At 42.2% G+C, this 19157-nt stretch overlaps 1 protein-coding gene across 2 annotated transcripts; it reads right to left on the bottom strand.

The window, feature by feature from the left end:
* Positions 1–2900: 2900 nt before the first annotated feature.
* Positions 2901–18922, bottom strand: LOC139174609 (doenitin-1-like). Of its 2 annotated transcripts, none has more exons than XM_070765067.1 (6): positions 18857–18922; positions 13089–13289; positions 12201–12380; positions 11238–11279; positions 4416–4592; positions 2901–2996 (listed from the first exon to the last, which is right to left on the bottom strand). In XM_070765067.1, the coding sequence occupies exons 2-6, from the start codon at positions 13144–13146 to the stop codon at positions 2962–2964; spliced, it is 492 nt and encodes a 163-aa protein (XP_070621168.1). In that variant the 5' UTR covers positions 13147–13289; positions 18857–18922; the 3' UTR covers positions 2901–2961. The 2 variants fall into 2 exon arrangements, with proteins under 2 accessions (XP_070621168.1, XP_070621169.1); XM_070765068.1 differs by lacking the exon at positions 13089–13289 and adding an exon at positions 18244–18309 and having other exon boundaries at positions 18857–18912.
* Positions 18923–19157: the final 235 nt, after the last annotated feature.

Raw genomic sequence — 19157 nt, forward strand, 5'->3', positions numbered from 1 at the left:
AATAAGTTCTGATAAATATACACAAGTTGTACTGGTGTATGGTACCACTAATGTAATTTTTTTCTCCTCATTTCTCTAATCCTTGTATTGTTAATTCTCCTTATATTCTCCACTATATTCTTCATCTCTTGTGCATCTATTTGCAATTCAATTTGCCACCATCTAGTTAATCCCTGGATCACATATCCATCTGCCTGAGTTAACACTCTGTATATATTACCTGCCTGTGGCTTTTTACTGTCATTTTTATCTCTTAAAATTTTCTCTAATTCTGTCTCATCCCTTAGTAGTGCTTCTTTATTTTCTCTTTTGTTCAAGTATGTGCATATTGCATTTATTTGCAACCATCTCTGTTGGTCCAACTACTATTCTATTCGGTTTCTACTCATTCTTCCATCATTCTCATATAGCTGTCCTATTTATCCCCCTGCCCTTCAGCTCACCTATTATCTTATTTAGCTTGGTTTCATTATCTCTATTTATAATATACAATGTTGAGAGCTTTGATTTATTTAATCTTAATTTTCCCTGCCACTTTCCCCAAATTTCTAAGGTCCCTTTCAAAGGCCCTATTAATTTGTTTAATTCACTTTTATTCCAATTGTAAATATTTACTCTATATTCCTTATCCCATTAATCTTTTTTCCAACCTAACCCATTTATACCCATTTATTGGGTGTGTGGTTGGGTGAGTGAGTGAGTGAGTGAGTGAGTGAGTGAGTGAGTGAGTGAGTGAATGAATGAATGAATGAATGAATGAATAAGCTTAATTTTATTTCTAATTCCCCAATCTTATATCTTTCCCAATTATTATACTGTCTTATTATGCTGGCTAGCATCTCTATTACCATTACAAATAGCATTGGAGAGAGTGGACATCCCTGCTTAGTCCCATTTTGAATTTTAAAGCTATGTGTTATTTGTCCATTCACTTTTTAAGTCTCCATATGAGCTTTTACAAGTGTTCGGTCAGATTCAAGTTTGCTTCTCCTTCAATGCTTCTCTACACATCTCTTCTGGCATTTCATCCCCTGGAGTTCCTCAGTGAACCAAGGAGATCTCCAGGGTCTGCTGCCACAGAGAGACCCCAAAAGCGCAATCTGGTCAAGAGCCCCAGCTGCTACCGTATTCTAGGCCACAGCAAGGTTCTCTGCCGAACAGTGTACAAGCGAATCCGGCAGAACCCTAAGCACCCTCTAAAACCCCTCCAGGTCCATCAGGCACCTAGGGCGGAACCACCTAATAAGTTCCGCCTCATGCAGGGGGAGGATTGGAGCCTTAAAATGAAGCCATAGCTGAAAATGATCTGACCATGACAAAGGCAAGATATTGTGTGAGTGATGGGCATTCCTGTTCAAGCAAGAAGCTCCAGGTATGTGCAAATGGAGTTGTGTGTGCTGGCTACTCATATGGAACCACCCCCTTTCTGCCACCCACCACTCAATCAAGCTGGAAAAGTTGGGGACCACTGTTATAAATCATGGTCAATCCACACTCTGTGGTCCTCTAATTCCACCGTGAAAGCTAGTGGTAGGTTGAAGTCCATGACATTTCTAAGATTATTTGACTTCTTAACTGCACTTCCTGTCCGAAAATGTTCTTCATATTTAGCTTATTTTTCTATTTTTCTAATCTGGTGTTAGGTTAACATATCCAAATGCTGATTCCTTGACGGTGGGAATGCTGCAATAGTCATAAGATCAAAGACAGGTCATAAAGCACGGTTTTCAGTGCCATTGTAACTTCAAATGGCCATTACATGAATGGTTAACACAAAGGTTTTTCCTGTGTACTGTCTGATTCTAAGGGGTGGTATCTCTCTGTCCTAAAAAAATAAAGATAAACTTACCCTATTACAAAATGTTCAAGTTAGCCCATGATTTATTGATAATGGTAGCAATTACTTCTAACTAGGCACAAGCATACTGCTTGACCAACTTTTCTGCTTTTTTACCCAGTATAAATATTAAACTTAGTGATCTGTAGATCATGCCCTCCTTCCCTATTTGAACATTGGAATATCAATGCCTGCATCTCATCATATCTCTCAAGAGATTTCTGAAATTTCAGGGTGACTCTGCAGCTGCTCTCTTTTACCAAAAAGTACCTTCTGTGCTTAATTTTTTTTAAAAAAAACACCCACAACTGCCTTTTGGTTATGGATACAGTTTAATCTTGGTGTTACAGAGTATGCAGCTGGATGGCCCAAGGCAGGCGAGCGGACAAGGACGAAAGTTGGACAGCCGACAAGGCAAGAGTGGAGGGTCCTGCATGTTTGATGTGGGCCCAAATAGTGTTTTCGGCGGCGTCCCGGCTGATGATCATAACAACGGCCCTCAGTGGAGAGCGCCGGATGGCTCAAGATGGGCGAGCGGACAAGGACAAAAAGGAGCCAGCCAACAAGGCAACAGTGGGTGGTCCCGCAGGTTTGATGTAGGCCCCAATATTGCTGTTGGTGGCATCCCTGGCTGATGCCCGTAACGACGGCCCTCAGTGGAGAGCGCCGGATGGCCCAAGGCAGGCAAGCGGACAAGGATGAGGTGCTTGTAGTAGCGGCCCTCAATGGGTAGCACCGAGTGGGCCAAGCTGGGTGAACAAAAAGGACAATTTGCTGGTACCGGTGGCCCTCAGTGGAGAGAGCCGGGCCCAAGGTGGGCAAGCGGATACAAATGAGGCGTAACCAGCAGGCAACGCTGAAAGGGGGGGCCATGGATGGGGCACGGCCTCCAATAATGGGTTGGGGTCAATGATTGAAGAGGAAGGTCGCAGGGGAACCCTACTATGAGGCTGCCGGCTCAAACTGAGCAATATGTCCATTTGAAAATCAACCTTGAATTTATCAAAATAATTTAGAAATGCAGTTGCACAGACAGAGATAAACAGCATAGAATGAAGGTGCTTTTATTCAAAAGGTTATGAGTTTTCCCACAAAACAATCGGAGAGTCTGTTCTTCGAAGAGGTCAGGAACTCTCGCTTGCGTATTCTGGATCGAATGCTAAAATGGGACAGGGAATGTGGTGGGAGGGGAAAGGAGAAGAGATGAGAAGGGTAGGAAAGGGAATGTAGAAAGGGTGGAGAGAGAGAAGAAGGAAGGAAATAAGGAAGGGAGGGAGGATGGAAGGAAGGAAGGAAGGGATGTTATGAATCCACCAGATCCAATCTACTGCCATAAATGATCTTCTGCCTAGTATTGTAGAGCAGTGTTTTTCAACCAGTGTGCCGCGGCACACTAGTGTGCCGTGAGACATGGTCAGGTGTACCGTGAAGCTCAGAGAGAGAAAGAAAACAAGAGAGGCAGAAAGAAAGAAAGAAAGAAAGAAAGAGAGAAAGCAAGAGAGAGAGAGAAAGAGAAAGAAAGTGCAAGAAAGAGAGAAAGCAAGCAAGAGAGAGAGAGAGAGAAAGAAAACAGAGAAAGAGAGAGAAATAAAGCAAGAGAGAGAGAAAGCAAGAGAGGGGAAAAGAAAGAATGAGAGAGAGAAAGAAAGAGAACAAGAGAGAAAGAGAAAGAAAGAAAGAGAGAAAGAGAGGGAGGGAGGGAGGGAGGAAAGGTGGGAGAGAGAAAGACATAGAGGGAGGGAGGGAGAGAGAAAGAGCAAAAAAGAGGAAGGAAGGAAGAGAGAAAGAAAGAGGGAAGGAGAGAGAGAGAAATAGAGCGAAAGGGAGGAAGAGAGAGAGAGAATTTTTTTGTCCAAACTTTTTTTAGCTGCCCCCCCATCCCCACTCAATGTGCCCCATGATTTTGTAAATGTAAAAAATGTGCCGCGGTCAAAAAAGGTTGAAAATCACTGTTGTAGAGCACACTTTTAGCTTTTCCTAAAATTCCCATCCCAAATTCCACCAAAACATTTTGAACTTCATATGTGAGGGAGAGTAGCTCAGTGACAATGTGTTTGAAAAAGTGGTTAGGCATTTAGGTCTACAAGGTTCTTTCACACTTTAGGGGGCTTTGGGCTCATCCTTCCCCCATGGCTGAGGAATAACTTTTTTTTCCTGGGGCCATTCAGTTTCGAGGAGGGGGAGATTTGATTTTTTTTTTCATCTGGGCTTTTAACTGTTATCCAAAGAATTTGAAGAGTAGTCAGTCATGGAAGATTTACTTCAATGCATGAATTGCATCAAAGGTGTTAAAGCCAAGGCCTGGGGCCTGGGTCTGGCCCACGGGGTCCTTAGATCTAGCCTGGCCACCCTGCAAATAGCAAAGGACTGACCTGCAGTGCCTATGCCAGAAAAAAACAGTGCCCTCCCGAGCTCCATTTTCAGTGGCAGAGGGTTGCAGAAGGCCATCTCAGCTAAAACGCAACTGACAAAGGCCACGCATGGAAACTTGAAATCAAGTTTGACACCCTGAAATATACAAAGACCGAAGCGAAGGTATGATATTTGTGTTTAAGTATATAAAATGTATGGAACATACCAAACACATCACACGCCTCAACACACTCCCTATAGGTTTCATAATTGTTTGCATTGCCTCCGCAACCGTTGTAATTAAATGCTTTGCATCTAAGTTCTATATCATCATAATAAAATCGAGTTTCAAAGTAGAAGCAATATCCAGCTCTCGGTCTTTTTGTGCACCTCTCGTCTATAACTGAAAGATAAAAAAAATAGGGTGAAGGACAACCCCTTCCCCATAATTCTCCCCTACATCATCTGTGGATATTCTCTATCATCCAGCTCATAATTATTTCAAAGCTGCTTTTTCAAAAGGAAACAAGATTATCTTGTTTTTCAACTTTAGGAAGAAGAAGAAAATGTTTTGCTGCTCTTCCAAGAAGCGTCATTGGTTGTGATAGCAGAGATGATGGTGGATAGAAGGCAGTGGTGGGCCACCAGAATGGCTTGGGAGCGCACCTGCACATGGGCGGTGAAGGGTTCGGCTTCTGCGCATTCGTAGAAGGAAAAAAGGCCAAAAATCAGAGAAAATCCGGTAAGTTACCGCCACCGGTCTGCCTCCTGCCCCACCGCTTGCTGCTTTCTCTGCCACCTGCCCTGACCATTTGCCCGCAGTGAGCTCTGGCAAGCAGCCCATTTGCCAGAGCCCTTTGCCACCCACTGCCTGCCTTACCTTTTGGGGCTCCGCTCCAGTGCTTGTGCAATGACGTCTTCCTTGCCGCGCCGAGAAGGTGGCATGAGGTGCGGGGAGCAGGCCGGGTGGCCCTGAGCTCTGGCCATGTGGTCTGCTGTCTGCTCTCTCATGCCACAGGCAGCGATGACACCCTGAGTGATTTGTGGCCTTTGGGAGCACAGCGCTGCTCCCAAAGACCATGACTGGCTCTGGGCACCATCGTCACATGCTCCGAGAGATGCCTGCGGCACGAGAGAGCAGAGAGCAGGACATACGCAGTAGGCGCAGCAGCCGAATCTCATGCGAACTTCCTTCCGGCCGCAAGATTTTCACAAAAATCCCCAATTTTTTATGTTTTTCTTTGCAAATAATATATATTGATCAATCTATTCTTGAGAAAAGCAAGAGATTTGTTGGTAATCGTCATATCTTTTTCTTTCTTTTTTTTCATTTTTTAAAAAAATTATTTTACAAATGTGACATACAGGACAGAGGAAAAAAACATACATATATACAACATTTGGGAAATGAAAATTTCCCCACTATTTTTTTTTGGATATTTGATCAGAGAATTACATTTTTTTTGCATGATATTAATTTTTGAATTGTTTTATTTGACGTGTTGCTTTGCATAAATTTTTATTTATTTATTTCTTTTAGCCAATCATAAAATTTTGCCCATGTTTTATAGTAATCTGATTCTTCTTTTCCCTCTAATCTTTTGGATAGCCTGTCCATCTCCGCACAGTCTAGTATTTTTTTAATTATTATGTTTTCTTCCGGTATTTTATCTGTTTTCCACTGTTGGGCATATACTATTCTGGCAGCTGTTAGTATATGTATAACTAGGTATCTTACTTCTTTTTCTATTTTTTTATTAAAAATACCCAATAAATATAATTCTGGTTTTTTTCGATTTCTTCATTTGCTATTTCTTTTAACCAATTTGTTATTTCATTCCAAAACTTTTTTGCCTGTGTGCATGTCCACCATTGGTGGTAGAACGTGCCTCTTTCTTTTTTACACTTCCAACATATTGGAGAGGTTTTTGGGAACATTTTTGCAAGTCTTTCTGGCGATAGGTGCCACCTGTAGAACATTTTAAATTGGTTTTCCTTGAATGCGGTCGATCTTGTCATCTGCCAATTGTTAATCCATAATTTTTCCCATTTTTCTAGTTCAATTGTGTATCTTTTTCTAAGCATTTGCAAGCATTTGCAAACATTCTGTTTGACAATACATGTAGTCCTCAATTTACAACAAGGATTAAGCCCAAATTTTCTGTTGATAAATGAGACATTTGTTAACTGAGTTTTGCCCCTTCTTATGATTTTTCTTGCCACAGTTGTTAAGTGAATCACTGCAGATGATAAGTTAGTAACCTGATTGTTAAGTGAATGAGGACTCCCCATTGATTTTCTTGTCAAAAGATTCCAAAATGAGATCATGGGACCCCAGGACACTTCAACTGTCATAAAGAAGAGTCAGTTGCCAAGCACCTGAATTGAATTTTTCTAAGTTAAGGACAATCTGTAGGTTTTAGCACATGATGGCAAATCTATGGCATGTGTGCCACAGGTGGCACATGGGGCTATATGGGAGGGTGCTGGCCAGATGGTTTTCGGTCTTGAGGATTCTTAGGGAAGCTTCCCTGATACCCTGAAATGAGAAAAACAGCCCAATGGGCAACCCAGAAGTTCAGGAAAACGGACTTCCGGTTTACCCATTGGGCTGTTTTTCACACTCTGGAGGCTTTAGGAAAGCTTCCTGAATCCCCAGAGTGTGAAAATGGCCCAATGGGCAAACTGAAAGTTTAGAAAAATGTACTTTTGTCTTGTCCGTTGTGCTGTTTTTCACACACTAGGGCTTCAGTAAGCTTCCCTGAAGCCTCCGGAGTGTGAAAAACAGCACAGTGGGTAAACCAGAAGTCCATTTTTCTGAACATCCGGGTTTCCTGTTTGGCCGTTTCTTCAATGTCTTAGGCTTCAGTCAGGCCTGTGTGCATGCGTGGGGGCAGGGAGTTGGGCGCACAAAACCTTTTTTTATGTGAACCAAAAAAGGTTCACCATCACTGTTTTAGCATATTGCCAGATATAGACATTATATGGCTTCATCAGTCCCGCCCTCTTTCTGAGTACAAAGACAATTTTATTCTTCTCCAATATTCTGCCCTTCCAGAATTAGCATCAAGGTTTCTTAGATCATCTTTGTCTACAGTGTGATGAAACTCTACAGAGCAACACCAGGATCTAACTTTATCTAACATTAACATCAGAACACTTCAACTAAATCTTGACAGGAAGCGCCAATTTATAGTCAGCCACACCCAATCAGAAATGCAGAACTTCCTCCCTATGATTTGCCCTCTAGAGGCCTAACCAGTCATAACAATAATTATCAAATCTTTACTGGACTTTGAGTAGAGAGAGAGAGGAAGGTCTTTGTTGTGGCCTGTTGGCCGCCAGCTCCTCCAGCAGCCAAAGTGGGAGAAGGAGGCATGGGAGTCAGCATCAAGGCAACCTGACAGCTCCGAGGGGGCAAAGGGAATGGAACTGGCAGAGAAAGAAAGACAGAGGCAGAGCTTGGGCTGTCAGTCAGCCCTCAGCTGGAGTGTCAACAGCCCCAGGTCTGGAGGTTGCTGATAAGGAAGAGGAGGAACATCTGGATCCAGTGCCTGAAGTGTGGATATGCAGAAGGTGGAGAAGAGAAGAGCAGTGGAATTATGTGGGCTGCTTCTTGGGATGGAAGAGCCACTGCTGCTAGCAAAGCCCTAATCTAGCCTTGCAGAATAACGTTGGGAACAGTGATGAATAGGTGTGGCAAACAACTATTCATCTCCCTCCTGAATGGACTTGTTAGCCTGCATTAAGAGAGAAACTTTTTGCCAAGGCTGCTGGCACTGCTAATAAAGGAATCATTGATAATGATAATGATAATGATAATGATAATGATAATGATAATGATAATGATAATGATAATGATAATGATAATGATAATGATAATGATAATGATAATGATAATGATAATGATAATGATAATGATAATGATAATGATAATGATAATGATAATGATAATGATAATGATAATGATAATGATAATGATAATGATAATGATAATGATAATGATAATGATAATAAATAAAGAAACAGGAGAAACAGATGAAACAATCGATCACATACTCAGCTGCTGCAAAAAGATCGCACAGACTGACTACAAGCATAGACATGATGCTGTGGCACAGATGATCCACTGGAACCTGTGCCGGAACTACCTTCCCAGTAGCAAAGAACTGGTGGGATCATAAGCCTGAAAAAGTGGTCGAAAATGAGCAAGCAAAACTACTGTGGGACTTCCGACTTCAAACTGACTGAATTCTGAAGCATAACACGCCAGACATTGTGATCGTGGAGAAAAAGAAAGTATGGATCATCGACATCGACATAACAACAACAACAACAACAACAACAACAACAATAACAATAACAACAACAATAACAATAACAATAACAATAACAATAACAATAACAATAAGAAACAAACAAAGAACAATAGCACCAACAATAACAATAAGAACAACAGCAGTGTTGGAAGGGACATAGGAAGTCTTCTAGTCCAGCAGGAGGTTGGGCAGGAGGCCCTACCAGTACTTCCGACAAATGGTTATCCAACATCTTTAAAAACTTCCAGTGCTGTAGCATTCACAACTTCTGGAGGCAAGCCATTCCACTGATCAATTGTTCTAACTGTCAGGAATTTAATTAATTTCAATACAGAAGGTTTGTTATGTTTGGGGAACTGGTCAGAACAGTCTTATCTATTCTCCATGATCATAAGGGTGACTCTCACTTGGCCATGCTTTTACAAATTGCTTTGATGCCACGTGCTCTGGTGTTAAAACATCATGTAAACAGAAACTGTAAATTATATGCCAGAGAAAGAAGCTGATAGAAACTCAGGCAGTCTTCAACTTCCAACAGCTTGTTTAGTGACCATTACAATGGCCTTGATCATTTTTTAAAATATTATGATCTTTGCAGCACCCCCATGATCACATAGTCAAAATCATGGTTGCAGCGTCCCAAGGTCATGTGATCCCCTTCTGTGAACTTTTCGCAAGCAAAATCAAGGGTTCATTTAGAAGCCGGGTTACTAACTTCTCAAAGGTGATGATTCACTTAACAACTGTGGCAAGGAAGGTCGTAAAATGGGAATATACTTAAATAACATATGACTCACTTAATGACAGAAATGTGCAGCTCAATTGTGGTCGCACGTCAAGACAACCTGTGAACAGGAGAAGAGGTCGATCCACCCATTATTTCAGTCCTACCCGGTCCCCAATATTATTGTTTTCCAATCAACTTGAAAAGCCTGTCTCTTGTGATGTAATACTCTTGTGTACAGACATATACACACGCTTTCGTTCTGAGTCCCTGTAAGTCTACGGAGAGGGGCGGCATACAAATCCAATCAATCAATTAATATAATAGAATAGAATTAATATAATATAATATAATATAATATAATATAATATAATATAATATAATATAATATAATATAATATAATATAATATAATATAATATAATATAATATAATATAATATAATATAATATAATATAATATAATATAATATAATATAATATAATATAATATAATATAATATAATATAATATAATATAATATAATATAATACAGTGGTACCTCGAGATACGAGTTTAATTCGTTCCGGACCTGGGCTCTTAAGTCGAGCAGCTCTTATCTCGAACGACTTTTCCCCATAGGAATTAATGTAAATAATTTTAATTGGTTCCAGCCCTCAAAAAACTCACAAAGTTAGTCTAAATTATGCAGAAAGACATGTTTTTAATGAAGAAATGTACATGTACATATAAATGAATAATGAAGTTTCTTTCACTTAACTTGTAAACTTTCTTAAACTTTTAAATTTACATATGTTCAACTTCTCTGCCACCCAATCCTGTAGGACAGAGGTCCCCAACCCTTTTTGCACCAGGGACCGGCTTTAAGCGATCAAGAGAGGAATGGGTGAATGAATGGACGGAGGGTGGGAAGGAAGGAAGGAAAGAGGGAAGGGACAGGAACAGAGGAAGGAAGCAAGGAAACTTATGAAAGGGGAGAGTAAGAGAGGAATGAGTGAAGGGAGGGAGGGAGGGAAGAAGGTGGGAAGGAGAAAGAAAAGAAGAAATAGAGGAAGGGAAGGTAAAAGAGAGAAAGAAAAAGAGCAAGAAAGAAAGAAAGAAAGAAAGAAAGAAAGAAAGAAAGAAAGAAAGAAAGAAAGAAAGAAAGAAAGGGGGAAGGGACAGGAACAGGAAGGAAGCAAGGAAACTTATGAAAGGGGAGAGTAAGAGAGGAATGAGTGAAGGGAGGGAGGGAGGGAAGAAGGTGGGAAGGAGAAAGAAAAGAAGAAATAGAGGAAGGGAAGGTAAAAGAGAGAAAGAAAAAGAGCAAGAAAGAAAGAAAGAAAGAAAGAAAGAAAGGGGGAAGGGACAGGAACAGGAAGGAAGCAAGGAAACTTATGAAAGGGGAGAGTAAGAGAGGAATGAGTGAAGGGAGGGAGGGAGGGAAGAAGGTGGGAAGGAGAAAGAAAAGAAGAAATAGAGGAAGGGAAGGTAAAAGAGAGAAAGAAAAAGAGCAAGAAAGAAAGCTGCAAGCACCCCCCCGAGCCCCCCAGGCCGGCTGCAACCTTTTAAAACACGCGCGCCGCTTCGCAGCTGTCTCCTGAAGCCGAACGCGGAAGTTAGCGTTTGGCTTCAGGAGACAGCTCCTTGGCGCTTGTATCTCGAATTTGGGCTTGTAAGTAGAACAAAAATATCTCTCCCCTCCCAGCTCTTATCTCGAGTTGCTCTTAAGTAGAGCAGCTCTTATGTCGGGGTTCCACTGTATAATATAATATAATATAATATAATATAATATAATATAATATAATATAATATAATATAATATAATATAATATAATATAATATAATATAATATAATATAATATAATATAATATAATATAATATAATATAATATAATATAATATAATATAATATAATATAATATAATATAATATAATATAATATAATATAATATAATATAATATAATATAATATAATATAATATAATATAATATAATATAATATAATATAATATACAGCATACGTACATTTCTTCCAGGCATAACCTTCGTTGGTCGTTTCCATTTTATCTAAGAATAAGAGACAACTGAGTGAGTATTAGATGCAAATATCCTGCTTGAAAACAATAGACAAGAAGTCCTCAACTTACAATAGTTTCCTTAGTGACCATTCAATATTCCAACGCCGATGAAAACCGTTGCAAAATCCCCCTCGTCACTTGATCATAATTCAGATTGTCACCTGATTCCCTTTTGTGACCATCTGACAGGCAAATTCAATGGGGAATCCAGATTCATTTAACAACCAATTTTAGTAACTTAACAAATGCATTGAGTTGCTTAAGAACAGTGTCAAGAAAAGTCATAAAATGAAGAAAAATCCGCTTAATGAAAGTTCCACCTAGCAATGTAAATTTGGGGCTCCGCTGTGGTCGTAATTCAAGGACTACCTGTACTTTATTTCATTTTCAATAAAGGTCAAAGACAGGAAAATATTAATAAGCTCAAATATGTTGTTTAAACTTTCATTCAGGAAACAACACAAGCTGCCAATCAATGATTACCAACAACCATGTCCCTAGAACAGCCCTTAGAGGGACGCTGGAACATAACAATGAATTAAACAAAATAGTAGTAATAATGTAGATCGGGGTCTCCAACCTTGGCAACTTTAAGACTTGTGGACTTCAGTTCCCAGAATTCCTGTGCTAGCAGAGGAATTCTGGGAGTTGAAGTCCACAGGTCTTAAAGTTGCAAAGCTTGAAGACCCCTATGTAGATAAAACAAAACTAAGTGATAATGCTTAGAACAGTGATAGCAGAAAGTGTGCATGCATACGCTATGGCACTCGCACAAGTGTCCACACTCATAATTCAATGTCTGGGGAGGGCCAAAATGGAGGGCTGAAAATGGCACATTTCATGTTTTCAGGTGCTTTTAAAATAAACAGATTAAGAGTTCAAACGTTTGCAAGTCTTTGCAGTTCCTTACCAAATCTTTTACAGGTGCGAATGCAATTCTTAAGGGTGACAAATCTATTTCTATTGCCTTGGCAACCTCCATAAACGAAGGTCTGACATGATTTTTTCTTGTAATCGTAGTAAAACCTTTGGGAAAACGCTTTGCATTTTCCTTTCATTGGTGGTAATTTGCATTTATTTGGTAGACGTCCTGGAAAATATTTGAAAATAGAAGAACAAAAATATTGCAGAGATTTTAATCTTAACTTGAAAAACATCAAGTCCCTGAACTGAAGATGTACTTTATGCACTTTAAACTTCATTTTGAAAAGAAAAACAACATAATTTGAAGATTTGTTCGTGAATTTACGGCAAAATACATTTACCAGTTCATTTCATTGAACTGTAAACTTACCAATTTCTCTAGTTTTACCCAATGCATTAAACAACAGATTTTGTAATTAATATACAGTGGTAAGCTAGCACTGAATAAATGATCTAGAGGTTTGGTTTGTCTCTGATTTGCTTAAATATGTGAGACAGGTTCCCACCAGCCTTCCCTTGGCTGCCCAAGTACCATTTCCTTCCTCTTATGACTGCATGACTGTAACCTTTTGCTTGTATCCTTAAGATTTTTATTAATATTGATTGTTCATGGCTTATTTCATCCCTATAGCAATCATTAAGTGTTGTACCCCATGATTCTTGACAAATGTGTATTTTCTTTTTGGTAAATGAGAGCATATGCACGAAAGACAAATTCCTTGTGTGTCCAATCACACTTGGTCAATAAAGAATTCTATTCTATTAATTCTAAAACCATTGCTCAATTCTCATTCCCCTGCAAGTCTTCCTTTCTGCAATTGTTGTTTAACGACCAATCTGCCCAAGAGGAAGAATGTTACCTGTTAAGTCTTACCTTTCGTTATGGCAAATTGTAGGATCAGCAGAAGGCAGATGGGGACCCAGATCTGCATGGCAATTTGATTATAGGAAATATATATTTCTCAGTAAACCCAGTTTCATCAATTCTTAAGGGAGAAAAAACCACTTGGAGAGAGTTGATTAGGTTTGGATAGATTTTTTCTGAACCTGGTCTGCTTTAACCGAAGTTCTCCTCCTGCATTTAAATAAAATATGATTGCTTTCCAGGCAGGGACACGGGGAAACCATAAAGTTAACTTTGGGTGGTCAGGCATTCACTCCTTGAGCATATCATTTTATTGATGGATGGATGTGATTGATTTGCCAGCAATCTTAGCCTGCAATTAGGGTTTTCCTTGGTTAGAGGCAGGCAGAACTTTGGGACCCATTGTGAATTTTAGGTGCTGTCACAAGATAATCATGGAAGAGCCTGGCCATAATCTGCTCAGCTTTGTATGGTTCTTTTTTCTGCAGATCCAACTGAATCAAGACAGTGTTTTTTCTGTCCTCACTGTTTTTACTTTTATTTGAATGCCAATGAGACCTCTCTGGAATACCCAGATATATTCTTGGACATGAAACTGTGCATCCCTTTAAAAAGATGAAAGTAATCTTAAAAATAAGAATGAGAAAGGGAGGTTGCTTATGAACGCTGTTTTTGTAAAGTGGAGAGTGAACAAAAGAATTTTACCTGGACGGAACAGGTTTGGCAGCACTGACTCTGACAAACATATTTTATTAAAGAGAAGTGGGGCTGCTCTCTTTGATTTATCAGGCTGAATGAATCCCCTCTTTAGGTGGTGTCTATGTACTTTCTCAGCTCTTCCAATTCCTTTGGTGACATTGCATCCATTGAGATTTTTGGGAGACTTACTCCTGGTTCAAATTCAAAGTCTGTTGGTCTGTGAGTCATTGTAATATTCCTCACTGAAAACCCTTTCCAAGTCTCGGTATTCAAAGGGCACTTTTTGGAATCCTGGGAGCATTCCCTCCTTGGCCGTAGTCACTGGAAACTGCCTTTTGGTTATGGATACAGAGAAACAATAAAATTAATCAGTTTAACCTTGGTGTTACAGAGTATGCAGCCGGATGGCCCAAGGCAGGCGAGCGGACAAGGACGAAAGTTGGACAGCCAACAAGGCAAGAGTGGGGGGTCCCACATGTTTGATGTGGGCCCAAATAGTGTTTTCGGCGGCGGCCCGGACTGATGATCATAACAACGGCCCTCAGTGGAGAGCGCCAGATGGCCCAAGGTGGACGAGCGGACAAGGACAAAAAGGAGCCAGCCAACAAGGCAAGAGTGGGTGGTCCCGCAGGTTTAATGTAGGCCCCAATATTGCTGTCCGTGGCATCCCTGGCGTAACGACAGCCCACAGTGGAGAGTGCTGGATGGCCCAAGGCAGGCAAGCGGACAAGGATGAGGTGCTTGTAGTAGCGGCCCTCAATGGGTAGCGCCGAGTGGGCCAAGGTGGGCGAGCGAAAAGGACGATGTGCTGGTACCGGTGGCCCTCAGTGGAGAGAGCCGGGCCCAAGGTGGGCAAGCAATTACGGATGAGGCGTAACCAGCAGGCAACGCTGAAAGGGGGGGCATGGATGGGGCACGGCCTCCAATAATGGGTGGGGGTCAATGATTGAAGAGGAAGGTCGCAGGGGAACCCTACTAGGAGGCTGCCGGCTCAGTTGGGGCGCGACACTTGCAGAGGTCACAGATATATTCTTGGACATTAAACTGTGCATCACTTTAAAAAGATGAAAGTAATCTTAAAAATAAGAATGAGAAAGGGAGGTTGCTTACGAACACTGTTTTTGTAAAGTGAACAAAAGAATTTTACCTGGATAGAAAATCGGAACAGGTTTGGCAGCACTGACTCTGACAAACATATTTTATTAAAGAGAAGTGGGGCTGCTCTCCTTGATTTATCAGGCTGAATGAATCCCCTCTTTAGGTGGTGTCTATGTATGTATTTATTTATTTGTTTGTTTGTTTGTTTGTTTATTTATTTATTTTGTCCAATACACAATGAGGATTTTAGTGGGTATATATCTATATGCACATAGAAAAATACATGATGAAGGTTATAGAGGAGATACTCATAGTAAAATTTATCTAAGAAATAATAGAAAAGAAGATATAGTAATAGAACACATCAATGAAAGAATAGAAGAAGAGATATAGGAATAGAAGAAAGCTATAGGAGATATAGGAGAACAATAGAACAGTAGAACAATAGAACAAAAGGCACTGTAGTGCACTTGTACTCGGCCCTTACTGACCTCTTAGGAATCTGGAGAGGTCAACCGTATATTGAGATTTTTGGGAGACTTACTCCTGGTTCAAATTCTATCGCACAGTATGTTGGTCTGTGAGGGGGCAGTCATTGTAATATTTCTCACTGAAAACCCTTTCCAAGTCTCGGTATTCAAGGGGCACTTTTTGGAGTCCTGGGTGCATTCCCTCCTTGGCCGTAGTCACTGCAAAGGGGTCATTTGTTCCGTCTCAGGGGAGGGGAATCCCTCCTGCAGGCCTCTGGGGGAGGGGGAGGCCTGATGCGGAGAGAAAGCTTATGGTATCCATCCTCCCACCTAATGGTGGGATTCCATTTGTCCAGCCAGACCAGACCTAATATGACTGCTTCCAGGGCCACCATCAGGAATTTTGGGGCCCCATACAGCCTAAGTGTCTGCCCCCCCCCCCCGGCCATTTTAAAACTACTGCCCCCCAAATCCGGTGCCATGCCCACCATGGCCACACACTCTGGGCAAGCCCTCCCCCGGCCCTCTGAGGTCAAACACAGCCCTGATGTGGCCCTCAATGAAATTGAGTTTGACACCCCTGGCCTAGAGGCTAAATCCTATGAACAAGGGCTAAGAGAATGAGTATGTTTAACTCAATAAACAGAAAACTGAGGGGGAATATAATAGTAGTTTCCCAATCTTAAAGGGCTGCCACAGAGCAGATGGCATCTATTTATTCTCCATGCCACCTGAAGGTAGTACAAGAAGCAATGGGCGGAACCTCACCAAGAAGAAATGCAATCTGGAAATAAGGAAAAACTTGGGACTGGGCGGCATAGAAATAAAAAATAAATAAATAAATCCCTTCTTTTTTATTAAAAGAAATTAATAGAAACATAGAAGACTGATGGCAGAAAAAGACCTCATGGTCCATCTAGTCTGCCCTTATACTATTTCCTGTATTTTATCTTACAATGGATATATGTTTATCCCAGGCATGTTTAAATTCAGATACTGTGGATTTACCAACCACGTCTGCTGGAAGTTTGTTCCAAGCATCTACTACTCTTTCAGTGAAATAATGTTTTCTCAGGTTGCTTTTGATCTTTCCCCCAACTAACTTCAGATTGTGTCCCCTTGTCCTTGTGTTCACTTTCCTATTAAAAACACTTCTCTCCTGGACCTTATTTAACCCTTTAACATATTTAAATGTTTCGATCATATCCCCCCTTTTCCTTCTGTCCTCCAGACTATACAGATTGAGTTCATGAAGTCTTTCCTGATATGTTTTATGCTTAAGACCTTCCACCATTCTTGTAGCCCGTCTTTGGACCCGTTCAATTTTGTCAATAGTAATTTAAAAAAACCAAAATCCATTACTATTAAAACTAAAACAACCAGCAAAACTATTAATAAAAACAGGTGAGGGCTGGGTTTTTTTCTCTGTTATAATTTAAGTGCTTTTACCATATGCTTTAAATCAAGAATCACTTCTCCCTCTGTTTCTCTCTCTTTTCTGTCATTCTCTGCCTCAATCATTTTCTCATTTCTCTTTTTTTCTCCCCTTTTTTCTATCATTTCTCTCTCTCTTCCTTCCACTCTTCTCTCTCTCTCTCTCTTTCTTCCTCTCTTTCACTCTCTTCCTTCCTCTCTCATCTCTTTCTTTCTCTTTCTCTCTCTTGCTTTCTTTCTCTTTCTCTCACTCCCTTCCTCTCTCATCTCTTTCTTTCTCTATCTTGCTTTCTTCCTCTCTCTTTCTCTGTCTTGCTTTCTTCCTCTCTCTCACTCTCTTCCTTCCTCTCTCATTTCTCTCTCTCTCTTTCTATCTCTCTCTCTTTCTCTATCTTGCTTTCTTCCCCTCTCTCTCTTTCTTTCTTTCTCTCTCTCTCTTTCTCTCTCTTGCTTTCTTCCTCTCTCACTCTCTTCCTTCCTCTCTCATCTCTCTCTCTCTTTCTTTCTTTCTTTCTCTCTCTCTTTCTCTATCTTGCTTTCTTGCTCTCTCTCTCTTCCTTCCTCTCTCATCTCTTACTTTCTTTCCCTCTCTCTTTCTCTATCTTGCTTTCTTCCTCTCTCTCACTCTTCCTTCCTCTCTGATCTCTCTCTCTTTTCTTTCTCTCTCTTTCTCTATCTCTCCCCCTCTTTCTCTCTCTATCGTTTTCTCACTTTCCCTCTCTTGTTTTCTTTCTCTCTCTCTCTTGCTTTCTCTCTCACACTCTTTCTCTCTCTCGTTCTCTTTCTCTTGCTATCTCTTTCTCTCCCCCTATTTCTCTCTCTCTCTCTCTCTCTCTCTCACTTTCTCTCTATCTTGTTCTGTCATCGCTCTCACTCTCTCTCATTCTCCGGAGGCTGGCGAAAGTAATTTTCAATTACTTTCAATTGTAATTTTCAATTACAATCAACCTATCTCTCCTTCCTTCCTTTCCCCCCTCCCTCTTTTCCTTTCCTTCCTTCCCTTCCCCTTTCTCCTTTCCCTTCTTCCTTCATTCCAACCAACAAACCTATCTCTTCTTCCTGTTTCCTTCTCCTCCCTCTTCCCCTTCCTTCCCCTCCATCTTTCCCTTCCTTCCCTCCCTATTTTTCCTTCCTTCCTTCCCTTCTGTGTCCTCCTGGCCCTCTCTTCCCCTCCCCTCCCCTCCCTTTCCCCGACGAGGGCAGCCCGTAGAGTCACACCCATCCCGGGCCGAGTTAAAAGAGCCGCAGCCAGGCGGGGAGCGCCCCACTCGCTTCGTTCCCGCGGCAGGGCTCGGTCGGGAGCCCGCTGGTCAGGGCTCGGTTGGCGCCACCAGGAATCCAGGAAACTGGGGTCAGGGGACGGCGCCTGGAATGTTGGGCGCGTGGGCTGACACGCGCTCTCCCCATCCCCTGCTGCCAGCCCAACCCGGAAAATTCAAAGTAAGAAAAACCTTCGCTCTTACTTTGAATGCTCCGGGCAGGCTAGCAGGGAGATGGAGAGAGCGCGGTGGCCCCCGCTGTGAGAATGCCTGCAGGGAAGAGAGGCGGAGTGGACGGGCGGGCGAGGGCAGCGGCGAGTAGCCACGGGGGCGCGAGGGGGCTAGAGGCGCGGGGGGGCGGGGGCGGCTGCGGCTTCATGTGCGCCCTTGGAAAAGGGTGCACGGGGGGGCCTTTTGGGGGACGCTGGCGAGATGGAGAGAGCGCGGTGGCCCCCGCTGTGAGAATGCCTGCAGGGAAGAGAGGCGGAGTGGACGGGCGGGCGAGGGCAGCGGCGAGTAGCCACGGGGGCGCGAGGGGGCTAGAGGCGCGGGGGGGCGGGGGCGGCTGCGGCTTCATGTGCGCCCTTGGAAAAGGGTGCACGGGGGGGCCTTTTGGGGGACGCTGGCGCATGCGTGGGAAGCCTACAACTTGCGCTTGTGTTAAATTTTGTTTCTTTCCTAAGCAGCCTTCTGTGTAAAAAATCCATTTGGGAACGACTCGTTCCCAAATGGATATTTTTACAAAGAAGGCTGCTTAGGAAAGAAACAAAATTTAACACAAGCACAAGCTGCAACCGCCACCCAAAGGGGCTCCTACCTTCGCCACACGCTTTACTCTGGGACTGGAGGACCGCGCTGCCAAAGGCTCCGTCGGGGCTTCTTCGAGTCCTGCCTCGCGAGGGTCAGAGGGCCTGCCTTTTTCATTGGTGAGGCAGGCAAGAGAGGGCCGGTACTGCGCAAGTGTGACGGCGGGCAAAACCGGGCCCCCTCATGGCCAGGCCCGGTACACCACTACCAGTAATACCCCCCTATCGGCGGCCCTGACTGCTTCTGTCATCTTCTGGGCGTCTATGAACTGAAGGAATTCAAAGTATTGGCCTTTTTCCAACTCTACTAAG

Source organism: Erythrolamprus reginae, chromosome 12 (assembly GCF_031021105.1).
Source record: "Erythrolamprus reginae isolate rEryReg1 chromosome 12, rEryReg1.hap1, whole genome shotgun sequence".
NCBI lineage: Eukaryota > Metazoa > Chordata > Lepidosauria > Squamata > Dipsadidae > Erythrolamprus > Erythrolamprus reginae.

What these genes read in the sequence shown, in the direction of transcription:
- LOC139174609 (XM_070765067.1), bottom strand. Translation starts at nt 13,146, where the DNA reads ATGCAGATCTGGGTCCCCATCTGCCTTCTGCTGATCCTACAATTTGCC. An exon ending in TCGCACCTGTAAAAGATTTG is followed by an intron (nt 11,280 to 12,200) that starts GTAAGGAACTGC and finishes TCTTATTCTTAG; the next exon opens with ATAAAATGGAAACGACCAAC. An exon ending in AGGTTATGCCTGGAAGAAAT is followed by an intron (nt 4,593 to 11,237) that starts GTACGTATGCTG and finishes TTTATCTTTCAG; the next exon opens with TTATAGACGAGAGGTGCACA.